The sequence below is a fragment of the Diadema antillarum genome, unplaced genomic scaffold (genome assembly GCF_040938485.1).
Source record: "Diadema antillarum isolate AM-2024a unplaced genomic scaffold, OU_Dant_1.0 seq00000525_RagTag, whole genome shotgun sequence".
NCBI classification, from domain to species: Eukaryota; Metazoa; Echinodermata; class Echinoidea; order Diadematoida; family Diadematidae; genus Diadema; species Diadema antillarum.
In genome coordinates, this window is record NW_027271477.1 from 3,508 (window position 1) to 17,178 (window position 13,671).

Sequence of the window (13,671 nt, forward strand, 5' to 3'; positions counted from 1 at the left end):
GTTGGATTTTTTAAATGGCTGCATAAGTCAACATTGTGGTCTACCACTGAATTTATAATGCTGATAATGGAAAAACAATAGATATTAAGCCCAGCCCATGAAGGAGAATTCTTAATGTAGTACTCTACAGATGTGTACCTTCCCATAGATTGCTTACTTCTTGGACCACAACAGGTAACTCAGTACGTACACTGTACATATAATACCGGGACATTTAAAAAAATCCTTGCTAGACTGCCTTTCTCTTTCTGAAGTTTGTGGGTTTCACTGAAAGGGGTCTTACATGGACTTAGACTTTTATTTTTTTGGTCTTGTCTTTCCTAGCAGATGTTATATCACCAAATATCACCATGACTTTGGGCTATTCATTGCTGCATCATTGAGGTTCTCTCTCTTTGTGTGTTAACTTCCATCCATCTCTTTCAACATGACATGTTGGATACTTGAGCTGGGTATAGTGTATCCAATTATTGTCTTAAAGGGATCATTTTCATACACTGTAGCAGTGACAGTAAATGAACCAACACATCTACTCACTCACATCTCTCTATATGGAGTTTCTTTATTGTCACACAGATTACATATGACTCTGGCAGAAAATCTGTCAATCTAAATGTCTATAGTCACATAACATTTCACGTTGGATCAACATCCACTTTGGCACATGATAGCAGAAGACTGGTCACATGATCATCAGATGATGTAGACTCCTTTGCCAGTCCCATCGCTGATGCCAGTAAGACGGCCAACATGTGTTTACACTGGATCAGAGAAAAAACAGAATGAATCCTTTACTTTTTTCATGATGGAATGGCAAAAAGTTAAGCATTCAGTACAATAATCTTTGGGTGAGTAACCTTACAATCACACACACACACACACACTCACACTCACACACAAAAGTTGTACCTTGAGGGGTAACTGACACTTTAAAAATTGTTCCCATGAAAGCACACATGTCATTGTACATGTGTATTCAAGCCATAGACCTGTAAAACATTTTTGAGTACATTTGGGGAAAAATGGGAAGGTTTGAATGTTTGAATATGAGGCCCACATATGCAACATTGCCATCCTTGGAGCAACAGTTGTTTTGATAAGTAAAATGCATCTCTTTGGGAATGTACAAGAACGTAATACATGTATTATAAATCCTGTACATAATCATGGAAAATGCATACTTTGAAGAAAATTTTCATTTTGACAAAATGTGATAGTGAGATATCAATTATGAACACAAATTATAACTTTACCAAGATGGCACCTCCTAGATGACACAAAGTGGGACTCACTGAATTTCAGTATTTTGCCTCATTTCTGTCAAATTCACACTCATCTTCTTATGTTCACATTTTGCATGTTACTCTCTGATTTCAGATCTCTTTCTCTCTCCATAAACCATGTTCGATATAGTGGGAGTACACTGTACCATCTGGTTTGCGGAAAATCATATGAAAATGTACCACTCTATATGATTGCCCTTTTGAATACATGTATTTGATATTTTTCATTTGGAAATTACTAATCAATGGATGAAAGCTTGTGAGCCATAAGAGAAATAAATTGAATATAATTTCTAGCACAAGTAATTACTCACCATGGGTGCATCTTGCCTCTTGATTACTGCAAGAGAATAAAATTACTAGTTCTTGATAATTCTTACAAACAGTAAACAAAGTAAAACATTGGGCAGTCAGTAACACAAGCAAATACACAATAAATGACTGTTGTTGAGCATTTCTAGATTAACATGGTAGATATCATGGAACACCTTGGTCAGGAGCCAGAATATGGTTACAAAGAAGGCAAACTAAAAAAACAACAACATATATTTACACACACATACACACACACACACATACACATACATATATACCCGTTGTATATAAACCAGGGCTAGTCCTAGCAGCGGCCCAGTGGCCTGGTGGCCTGGGGCAAAAAATAAAAATAAACTAGAAATGTCGCTAAGGCGACTGGTATGCCTCCGCCAAAAGGCATGATTCTTGTAATAGGTCTATAGTACATGTGGACAATGTGTGATTACATCTTCACAAAATTGGCAAAATATCAAAATGACAAGTTTGTCACAAATGTGTTGAATGTTCACCTTCCTTGACCTAGGTTTAATTGGATGAATAGGAGAGCATGTATTTGGGGATTTAGGGACCTTAACTTGACTTTGACCCATTCATATTGTTTATGTATTGAGTAATTTTCAAGGTATGGAGAAGAGTGCAATTTTTGTATTGAAAAGTACATTGTTACCATTTTCATCTGGCCTTTGACCCTACAATTCATAGGATAATCACTGTCAGGCAGAAAATGCATAAATATGTAGAAAGAGTCAAGATAACTTGAGCGACTTCCGAGATATGGAGGAAAAAGTTAGTTCAGCACTTTCCCTTGATCTTTGACCTTTTGACCTTTGAGGCAAAAAAAGAGAGAAAGTTTCCAGAGAATCTCTATTAGGTTATACATGCATACACTAAGTGTCAAAAAAGTAATCCTGCTGGCATTGCATAAATATGAGGGAAATAGTACAATTTTGAAGTATTGCCCTTGACCTTTGACCCCTGACCTTTGACCCCATGAACCCTAAATTCTCTAGATAATCACTGCCAGTCAGTACATGTATATATACTAATGTTCCATGAAGATACCTTGAACAATTTCCAAGTTACGGAGAAAAAAGTGAAGTTTTAATATTTTTACTCGACCTTTTGACCTTTGACCTTTGACCTCATGACCCCAAACTTTCACCTGAGAATCTTAATTGGGTAATACATGTATACACTAAGTTTCAAGAAAATATCTGCAGGCATGGCATAGATATGGTGGAAATAGTGAAATTTTATGTATCTGACCTTGACCTTTTCACCTTTGCCCTTGAGCATGTGCGCCCAACAGTTGATAGGCACAACTTCACCCCGTAATACACATACATGCCAGGTTTTATTAGGCTACCTTAAAAGGTTTTTTAGTTACGCTGTCCACAAAATTCATTACGGACGGACGGAAGGACGGACGGACGGACAACCCGAAAACATTATGCCTTCCGCACTTCGTGGTGGAGGCATAAAAAATATATAGGTTAAGCTACCAAATTTCCCAAAAGGCTTAGAATCAAAGCATTGATTCAAACTAGATTGTCATGTTTCCATTTATTTTGGGACACATCTTTTGTTTTCCCAGGCCACCAAAATTTCAGATTTAGAGATTTTAGAATCCTGAATAGGTCACCAGAAAATAAAAGAAGAAAAAGTTAGTGACAAGCCCTGTATAATTAGGAATCCAGGTGTGATGGAGGAATAACTGCTGGCAGAGAAAGACAAGGCAATCGCCAAATTGTGTCTCGCTCATTCGCGTACAAGGAATTAATATTTTTTAATAACTCCCAGAAGTTAATTGACCTGCTTATGACCTTTGACCTTGTGGTGACCTTCAACACCCTAAGGGACATTTACCATCCAAGTTTGGTCACAAACGGACAAAGGATCAAAAGTAATGAGCCATAATCGAAACGCGCCGTAAAAACTTAACATTGGGCCCTAAAAATTTGTTGACCCCTTTCTGTGACCTTTGACCTTTTGATGACCTTTAACTCCCCAAGGGACATCTCCCGTCCAAGTTTGGTCACAAACAGACATAGGGATCAAAAGTTATGAGCCACAATCAAAACGCGCCCTAAAAACATAACATTGGGCCCTAAAACTTTGCTGACCCCTGTCTGTGACCTTTGACCTTGTGACAACCTTCACCTCCCCAAGGGACATCTTTCATCCAAGTTTGGTTACAAACGGACAACGGGATCATAAGTTATGAGCCATAAACGAAATGGGCCCTAAAAACTTAACATTGGGCCCTAAAAGTTCGTTGACCCCTGTCTGTAACCTTTGACCTTGTGGTTACCTTCAACTTCCCAAGAGACATCATCTCTCACCATCACCCAAGTTTGATTGCCATTGTAGCAACATGTGCTGAGTTACGTGTGATAAGAGAGTCTTGCAAGTAAACTTTAACGTATGACCTCAAATGACCTTTGACCTTATCATGTGACCTCTTACGGCACCATAACATGAAGGTACCCCCAGTGCATCCATCACCCAAGTTTGATTGCCATTGTAGCAACATGTGTCGAGTTACATGTGATAAGAGAGTCTTGCAAGTAAACTTTAACGTATGACCTCAAATGACCTTTGACCTTATCCTGTGACCTCCAACGGCACCATAACATGAAGGTACCCCCAGTGCATCTATGACCCAAGTTAGGTTGTAATCCAAGCAACTTATGTGAAGTTATTTGTCAAAAGAGAGTCTTGCAGGTAAACTTTAGCATAGAAAAGAGAGTCTTGCACATACTCTTTAATATATGACCTCAAAATGACCTTTGACATCATCACATGACCTCTGACAACACCATAACATGAAGATACCTCTAGAGCTTCTATCACCCAAGTGTGGCTGCCATTGCTGTAACAGTTGCCAAGTTATGCATCATAAGAGAGTCTTGCACGTAAACTTTAATATTTGTGACGGACGACGGACGGACGACGGACGACGGACGAACGCCATTTGGATCCCTTAGTCTCGCCTTCACCTCCGGTGGGCGAGACAACAAAGTGAACATACTGCAACGTCTGCCAGCAGTCATTCCTCCGTCACACCTATACATAACTAGAAATGTCGCTACAGTGACTGGTTATACCCCTGCCAAACAACATTTCATAAGCTTTGGTCAAAACAACATTTGATAAGCTTTGGTCAAAAAACTGAGGAAGTAGTTAAATCCGCAAGATCTTTCCTTGATCTTCTGCCATTAATATGCCGTTACCATGGCAACGTACTTTCGGGTACTGTCGAAAAATGTGTCTTGCACATCTACAACCAAAGGCACACATCTGTACCAAGTTTCATGGAAATTGGGCAAAAACTGAGGAAGTAGTTTGCAACACAAAATTTTCCATCATTTTGGCTCATAATATGTGAGCTGTTACCATGGCAACATACTTTTTGTCACTGTCAAGAAATGTGTCATGCTGACCTAAATCCTAAGACAAACATTCAATATGAATTCCATGAGAATTGGAAGAACACTGATGAAGCAGTTTTGCCATGAAGCATTTGCCCTATATTTTACCAACATGCCGTTACCATGGCAACGCACTTTTTGCCACTGCGGAAATATGTGTCTTGCACATTAACATATTCAGATGAACATCTGTACCTAATTTCATAAAAATTGATCAAAAACTGTGGGAGGAGTTCGCGACGCAAGATTTGTACCCATTTTTGCCCATAATATGCCGTTACCATGGCAACGTACTTTTGGGTACTGTCAAAAAATACGTCTTGCACATCTACAACCCAAGGCACACATCTGTGCCAAGTTTTATGGGAATCGGTTGAAAACTGAGAAAGTAGTTCGCGACGCAAGATTTGTACCCATTTTTGCCCATAATATGCCGTTACCATGGCAACGTACTTTTGGGTACTGTCAAAAAATACGTCTTGCACATCTACAACCCAAGGCACACATCTGTGCCAAGTTTTATGGGAATCGGTTGAAAACTGAGGAAGTAGTTCGCGACGCAAGATTTGCAACGGACCGACGACCGACCGCCCGACCGACCGTCCGCTGATTCCTATATACCCCCTTCAAACTTCGTTTGGCGGGGGTATAAAAATAATGCAGCACCCATCACGTACAAGGTTGCTTTTTTGCGTTTTTGTATGCGTCCCATGCCCTTGAAAAAGACTGGTAACTCAGTTGAAAGCTCAGAATTAAAGACAAAGTGAACATACTGCAACGTCTGCCAGCAGTCTTTCCTCCATCACACCTATACATAAAAACAAGGCAATCGCCAAATTGTGTCTCGCCCATTCGCGCACAAGGAATTAATATTTTTTATAACTCCCAGAAGTTAATTGACCTGCTTATGACCTTTGACCTTGTGGTGACCTTCAACACCCTAAGGGACATTTACCATCCAAGTTTGGTCACAAACGGACAAAGGGATCAAAAGTAATGAGCCGTAATCGAAACGCGCCATAAAAACTTAACATCGGGCCCTAAAAATTTATTGACCCCTTTCTGTGACCTTTGACCTTGTGATAACCTTTAACTCCCCAAGGGACATCTACTGTCCAAGTTTGGTCACAAACGGACACAGGGATCAAAAGTTATGAGCCACAATCAAAACGTGCCCTAAAAACATAACATTGGGCCCTAAAAGTTTGTTGACCCCTGTCTGTGACCTTTGACCTTGTGACGACCTTCACCTCCCCAAGGGACATCTTCCATCCAAGTTTGGTCACAAACGGACAAAGGGATCAAAAGTTATGAGCCATAAATGAAATGCGCCCTAAAAACTTAACATTGGGCCCTAAAAGTTCGTTGACCCCTGTCTGTAACCTTTGACCTTGTGGTTACCTTCAACTTCCCAAGAGACATCATCTCTCACCATCACCCAAGTTTGATTGCCATTGTAGCAACATGTGCTGAGTTACGTGTGATAAGAGAGTCTTGCAAGTAAACTTTAACGTATGACCTCAAATGACCTTTGACCTTATCATGTGACCTCTTACGGCACCATAACATGAAGGTACCCCCAGTGCATCCATCACCCAAGTTTGATTGCCATTGTAGCAACATGTGTCGAGTTACATGTGATAAGAGAGTCTTGCAAGTAAACTTTAACGTATGACCTCAAATGACCTTTGACCTTATCCGGTGACCTCCAACGGCACCATAACATGAAGGTACCCCCAGTGCATCTATGACCCAAGTTAGGTTGTAATCCAAGCAACTTATGTGAAGTTATTTGTCAAAAGAGAGTCTTGCAGGTAAACTTTAACGTAGAAAAGAGAGTCTTGCACATACTCTTTAATATATGACCTCAAATGACCTTTGACATCATCACATGACCTCTGACAACACCATAACATGAAGATACCCCTAGTGCTTCTATCACCCAAGTGTGACTGCCATTGCTGTAACAGTTGCCAAGTTATGCATCATAAGAGAGTCTTGCAGGTAAACTTTAACATTTGTGACGGACGACGGACGGACGACGGACGGACGACGGACGGACGCCATTTGGATCCCTTAGTCTCGCCTTCACCTCCGGTGGGCGAGACAATAATGCAGCACCCATCATGTACGAGGCCGAGCCCACTTCACCTTTATACATATTGAGGTGAAGTGGGCTATGCAACACTTCCATGCGTTCTCCAGTTCTTCATTGCATTACCCAAAGTGAATGACAGAGGGCAGCATACATGTTTTCTTGATAGTCACTGCTTGATTTGGGGGCCTAGGCTAGTACTATCAGTTCCTCCCTGTTTCTTCGGTGTTCATGTGTGATTCTTATCGATACTGAACCAAATAAGCAAGAAATTAACTTCTACCCGGAAGGTTGGCATGTACTCGTTCAGTGTATATCTGACAGGTATGAACTAAAACAACCGCACAAAATATTTTGTTGATTGCTCACTTGGGGTTTAAATGCTCATTTAAAATGCGCTGCAAATAACACAAATCCCCCCCACACACACACACACACACACGCACACACGCACACAACAACAACAACAACAACAACATGATGAGACCCAGCAGGGCTAAGCACTAAAATCAAGTTCACTTTTCAAGCATCTTGCAGAATGTGATCGACTACGAAGAACACAGCAAACATGATGGGAGGCTACCTTACAAGTTCAGTGAAAATCTGTCACGGAGTTTTCAAAAAGAAGCTGAAATTGTAAAAAGTATTTATAAAAGCATGATGCATGCCAGACATTTAAATACATGAGGTCAATAGCACAATCAGGGTATGCAATTGCGTAACAGGGGAAAAATGAAAAAACTTGGTGAAAATGCTTTTTTTTTGCTGTTTGTTGTAGCGGAGTGTTCAAATTTTCATTTCATGTAAAGAAAGAGTCCAAATTTTGCATTTTTTGTGCATAAATTAGCATTTTAATTAGGGGGGTCGAATTACATTAAAATGACTAATACAGTATATTGGAAAAATTCATAAAAAAAAAGGAGAATGTTTTTTTCATCTGATATTGCTGAACTTCCTGATAAATATCCCTTTCTTCACCACCAGCACATAGCCATGACATATCACAAAATATGAATAAATGTCATATTTTCACTTCTCGAAATGAATGATCAATTTTGTAGGCATTATTTTGAATTCAAATAAAACCACTTTTACATATTTTATCATATTTCACTTTTTTGCCAAAGAGTGAAGAGGTGAAACTTTCAGGAATAGGTAACAGACATATATTGGCCATTATTACACAGTTTTATGAAATTAGGGCTGGTACTTTGAAAGATATGATATTTTTCATCAAAAAATTATCTGTACAGTTTGACCTTGAATGTGTGCACAGTGTTTGGATCCATTCTCATGTTTGTAAACACAGATAGAAGAATGAATGTGAGATTTATGATGACTTGAGTTGATATCCAAGCTGTGACACTCAAACAATGATTAAGCCAAAATACTATGTTTTTGCTTATGATATTTTTAGAATTGAACATGCATTGAAATATGAACACTGAACACTTATCATATCACCTTCATGCAGTATAACATGGGCATGGATCGGTCTTTTTTTTTCTCAGCATTTTGTAAAAATAAAAAAAAATAAGTTCTTATCGCTCAAATTTGCTAAAATTTTCACACAATAGATTTCTATATATGTACAATTCCTGGCTTGAAAAAAAAAGGATATTCAATAAGGGGAAAAGATTCTTTTAAGTAGTCAAATTAGGATATACCTCATTGAAAATACTGAAAAACGGCTGCACTTATTTTCCTCAGCATTTGAAAATGGCTCAAAACTCAAAACCGGCTGAACATTTATTGGCAAACAGCACACCATGTTGTAGTGTAGAAAAATAAGCTGTTTCTCCATGCATAGCTGTACAGCACGGGTTAAAAGGTCACAATGTCACAAAAATAAGCCAGCATTACACTCCTACCAGGACGGGACTTCAGACCTCATAACTTTCTCCAGCTGAAAGGACCACTGTTTTTTTGTTGCATGCAAGCAATGCCAGGAAGAAATCCATTAATTTGATACCAAACACATAGGGGTAGACTTAAAATTCGGACCTCAAATCTTGATTTTACGTAAGTTGTAAAACGCTTTTTTTGACGCATTACATGGGTTTTGTGGGACTTTTTGGTAATCAATCTTTGATATTTAACAGTAAATGAGAAGAAATTAGCTATTGTATTACCACATGTGATTACTGATGTCTTAGCATGCTGCATGTGAATTTTTAAGTCAGTTGGTACATTCTTTTAGAAGTTACAATTTTTTAAACTGAGAAAGTCATGATTGCATACCGTGATTGTGCTTATCACCATAAGCTAATAGTTCAGTGCACATTCATGTGTATCCATGGGATTATGGCTTACCTGAAAATGCAAAAAATGGGCAAGGACAATACTGGGCACTTGGAAGACAAAGATATGGTGTTCCAGAACTGCCAACGACCTGTGTGATACAGGAAATAAGCAAAGACTTAATACGTGGAGAATGCAGTTTGGCCTATTGAAAATCACATACAAGGAGACCAAAGGCTTGCAGTACCCTTTCTACAGGCAGAAAGCAATCAGAACATTCAGTTGACTTTGCCTCTGCTAGTATCAAATTCAATTTTAATTTTGGAGCTTAGCACAAAACAGACATGACACAGCTAAACTGATATTCTATTGGTGATATGAGTGTAACCAGGAGCTATTTTCCAGAAAAAAAAATAACAAAATAAAATAAACCTTATCACTGAAAAACGAAAGAACTAGAGCAACTAGACTGTTGTCCGTGTGTAACTGGGATGTCTACACCTTCTCCAGAAGTCTGTAGGCCTATATTCTGCCAAAGGGACATCATTGTGGCCCAACATTTACATATTGACAAAAGTTTGTGGATCATAATTTTATCATGACAGATGGAGAAACGATCTGATAACTAGTATGCCACAGGCTCCTTTCGGCAGAGGCATGAGGCACAGCAAGCAATATAGAAACCATCGGGTACAATAACAAAATCATGAACCTGAATGAATGTGTAATTCTATCTATGAATAAAGACACTGCAATAAATGAATTATGATCAATGTTGACATCAGAGACTAACAAACCAACATGTTTACCTCATATACTACTCTCCCAGAGGGGGTGCCAGTTAATTTGGTCACATTTTGGTGGTCAATGAGATCCAAGGCTTGCAGTAAGGGAGGACCAAACATGAAATGCAACCTGGTTAAGAGACAGAAATAAACCAAATATTCTCAAGATACTGCTGGTACACACTAGCATCACTGTAATCTTCATGTGTGCACTTCTTCTATGAACAACATACAGATATCAAAATGATCCTTCAACAAGCTACTCAAGCAAACTCTACAGCAATGAAAACTATACATGAAAGTAGCCTGAAAAAAAAAGTAAATATGCAGGATTTCCTTAAATGAAAACTGTGAAATCCTTGCTTATCGGTGTCTAAAATTCATAGTCTGTGAATGCTGTGAGGTCTAGAACTTCTGACTTTATTTTTGAAGCATGCTGCCAAAGTATTTTGAAATAGTGTAAGTTCTATAGTGAAATTTAAAACTTTCATGAGTTTGCTTTGATTTTCAAGTCACATACATTAGAATTGACACATTGCTACTTACTATATTATTGTTTATTTGTTTTCTTACTTACGCTGACAGTATTTCATCGGTCACTGCAAGAGGAAAGAGAAAACAAGAGCAGTTAAATGAAGATATCAACCTCAGATCCGTTTCATACACTGAATCTTTGAGCAAGGGCATTTCAACTGTTTTTAGGACATCAAGAAAATAATAACAGAAAATGTTATATCATCTGTCATGTAAATTTTCCTTTTATCTCGATACAGAATAAACAGAACTTTTCTTTTCAATAAATTTCTCTACAAATTTATCTCACATAATTTCATTCAAAGTTCTAAATAAAGACTTACATTCACAGCATTTTTTTCTCTGTGTGTGTCTTATTGGGTGGATTCCTGCTATTATCAAAAATATTCATGACTTCTGAAATCTGAGGATCCAAATATGCAGGGTGCCACCATACTTTTTGTTCTTTGTATCCTGAATTTGGCTTCCAGGTTAACTAAATACACTAAACAGCAAGAGGAGCAGTACAGAATGAATTTTACAATGGTATAAATTGAATGTTTGAACGAAACACAAGAACACTAGACTCTACACAACAAAATCTTCTATGGTTCTCTCAAAATTTATTGTCAACAGTGCCTCAGCTTATGTTGCAAGTAATGACAAATTTAGAACACATGACCACACATAAAATGATTGCTATGAATGTTAATTTGTATGCAAACTAAACACTTTAAATTATCTTTTATACTTACAAGTTCCATGCTCCTCATGAACAGCTTTAGCATGCTGCAGTAACTCAAGATGAACTTCTTCTATGACCTTTGCTGCCATACTTCCTGACCTGTGAAAGGAAAAAAATAAATAATGGTAATCTATCACAATTTCAATTTTGTGTTATCTACACGATATGATGCATTTTAAACTACCACAGAAAGTAGAACATTTTTGAAGGGTACTTTCATACATGAACTAGTGAGGCAGCAACCACAGGAACACACAGAGACTCCAACTCTCCCGTTCTCGACGGGAGATCTCCCGCCGAAAACCCATTTTTGCAAAATCTCCCGTTCTTCCGCTTGAGATTTAATTTCTCTCGCCCTGGCTCTGTGTCTCCCGTTGGAAAGGATTTCTTACTTTATACTGCTACTGTATGTTGACAAAAAAGCCTTAGATAGCACCTGAGAGCATCTAGAACCCTAGGAACTTGGCGCTTCGCACACATCAACTTGGAGTCTCCCGTTTGCTAGGGGTTTCAGGCGGGAGAATCTCCAGATCAGAAGGTGCTTTGGGTTGGAGTCTCTGAACACATGATGAGAAATGTAAGAAATGTAAACAATTGGAATGCACTACCTGAGGAAGTCATCAAAGCTGCCCACATAAACCAAGTCAAGTCTTCTCTAGAAAGATACTGGAGAAACAGCCAATCTTTTTAGTATGAACCCTACCTGAGACGGAACAGAACAGTAACAATGGGACAAATAAGCTTTGCTTCCAATCTCTATGCCCAAGAGTATACCCAATGACACCGGGTGCTGTTTAAAAGTGGGAGTAAAAAAACATCGCATCTGGAGAGCTAACCAAGGGTGAGCGGTGCTATAGGGACTCTGTACAGAGTCAATAGATGGGAACTGAAACCACTGTTAAAGGTAGAATATCCCACAATACACGACGCTGGGGGAAAAAAACTGTACTAGTTTACGTGGTAGGAAAGAATTCTACAGTTATGATTAAATTGTAGGTGATGTCCTCTAGCTTGGTACCGGTAGTCCCAGAATGTTGCAAGAAAGGCGGCATAGCTGGAATAACAATAGATCCACTGATAAATTTTGTACGCTATGGTGACCTCGCCGTGGACTCGACATTCATGGATCAAGGAGACTGCCATTGATTGGAGCTCTCTCAGCATTTGTGCAACTCTAACTGCTCTGTTAGTGTTAGCGTGTAGTGGGAATCTCGACTTGATAGCTTCCTTTTTAAATTTGAATTTAAACTCTGTCTGAGGAAATGCCCTCCTCCTGACATAAACAATAGAATTAAGGATCAGCAGACTTAATACTACTTACTAGACCTGTCTGCCAATCAATTATTGCCGAGTAAATTTCTTCTTCCAAGTGCAGTCCACCATCTCGTGTATTTTCACCCTAGATCTAGAATCTTATACACATACTTTAGAGCGCTGGAGCTCTACTCCTACTCGCGTCCTCATAGTAGAAATCTAACAGTTAATGGTCTATTATACAGCTGTATTCTCCTTCAGTTCCCGACTCTCACCAAAGCATGATAAACATCTCACCTCCTCTAACCAAGATTGAAATGGTCCAATTAACGTGATGCTGCCAGACTGCGATTAAATAGAACAAATACTGATACCAGTCGGTATGTGAATTCTACATGTTTTTTCTTTTTTTTTTTTGATAACAGTGTGCAGTGTGGAATCCTTTTACTTTTATTAATATCAACTCACTCGAGCAAGTACAAAAGTCTGCAGCCCGTTTTGTCCTATGTGATTACAGCCCAACATCATCTTCCACAGCCCTAGTAACAGCATTCGGATGGGATAGCCTTCACTCTCGCCGCCTTCTTGCACAATGCACACTTTTTCACAAAATCCAACATCACCTGGTTGCCATGCCCCTCCCACCCGATATCACCCCAGCTAACTACATCGGAAGACAAGATCACCAACTCAAATACACAATCCCTAGATCCACCATTGACTCCCACAAGTATTCATTCTACCCAAGAGCCATAAGACTATGGAATCGCCTGCCGGGACCCGTAGTAAGCACCGCCAACCCAACATTATTCCAAGGAGCTGCTTTGCCCATCCTCAGGGCAATGCAGCCTCCTGCTGGATCAGCCACTGTGTAAGAGGATCGACGCTGTTTTTACTCGCACTGAGCACCTATACTCACATTTTATTGTATGATAGTGAGACATCTGTACATACACTGAATGACACCCCCTCATGACACCCAGTTCCGAGTTCATCCCAGTATAGCTTC

General features: G+C 39.2%; 1 protein-coding gene across 1 annotated transcript in view; it reads right to left on the minus strand.

Annotated features, from left to right (window-relative positions):
- Positions 1 to 284: 284 nt before the first annotated feature.
- LOC139734396 (zinc finger SWIM domain-containing protein 7-like) overlaps positions 285 to 13,671 on the minus strand; it is an 84,549-nt gene continuing 71,162 nt past the window's right edge. Inside the window, exons 2-7 of the mRNA XM_071645184.1 lie at positions 11,419 to 11,507; positions 10,728 to 10,749; positions 10,175 to 10,280; positions 9,438 to 9,516; positions 1,598 to 1,623; positions 285 to 761 (exon numbers count right to left, since the gene is read on the minus strand). Of these exons, the coding sequence (XP_071501285.1) occupies positions 636 to 761; positions 1,598 to 1,623; positions 9,438 to 9,516; positions 10,175 to 10,280; positions 10,728 to 10,749; positions 11,419 to 11,497 (438 nt within the window). The 5' untranslated portion in view covers positions 11,498 to 11,507 and the 3' untranslated portion in view covers positions 285 to 635. The remainder of the gene's footprint in view (positions 762 to 1,597; positions 1,624 to 9,437; positions 9,517 to 10,174; positions 10,281 to 10,727; positions 10,750 to 11,418; positions 11,508 to 13,671) is intronic.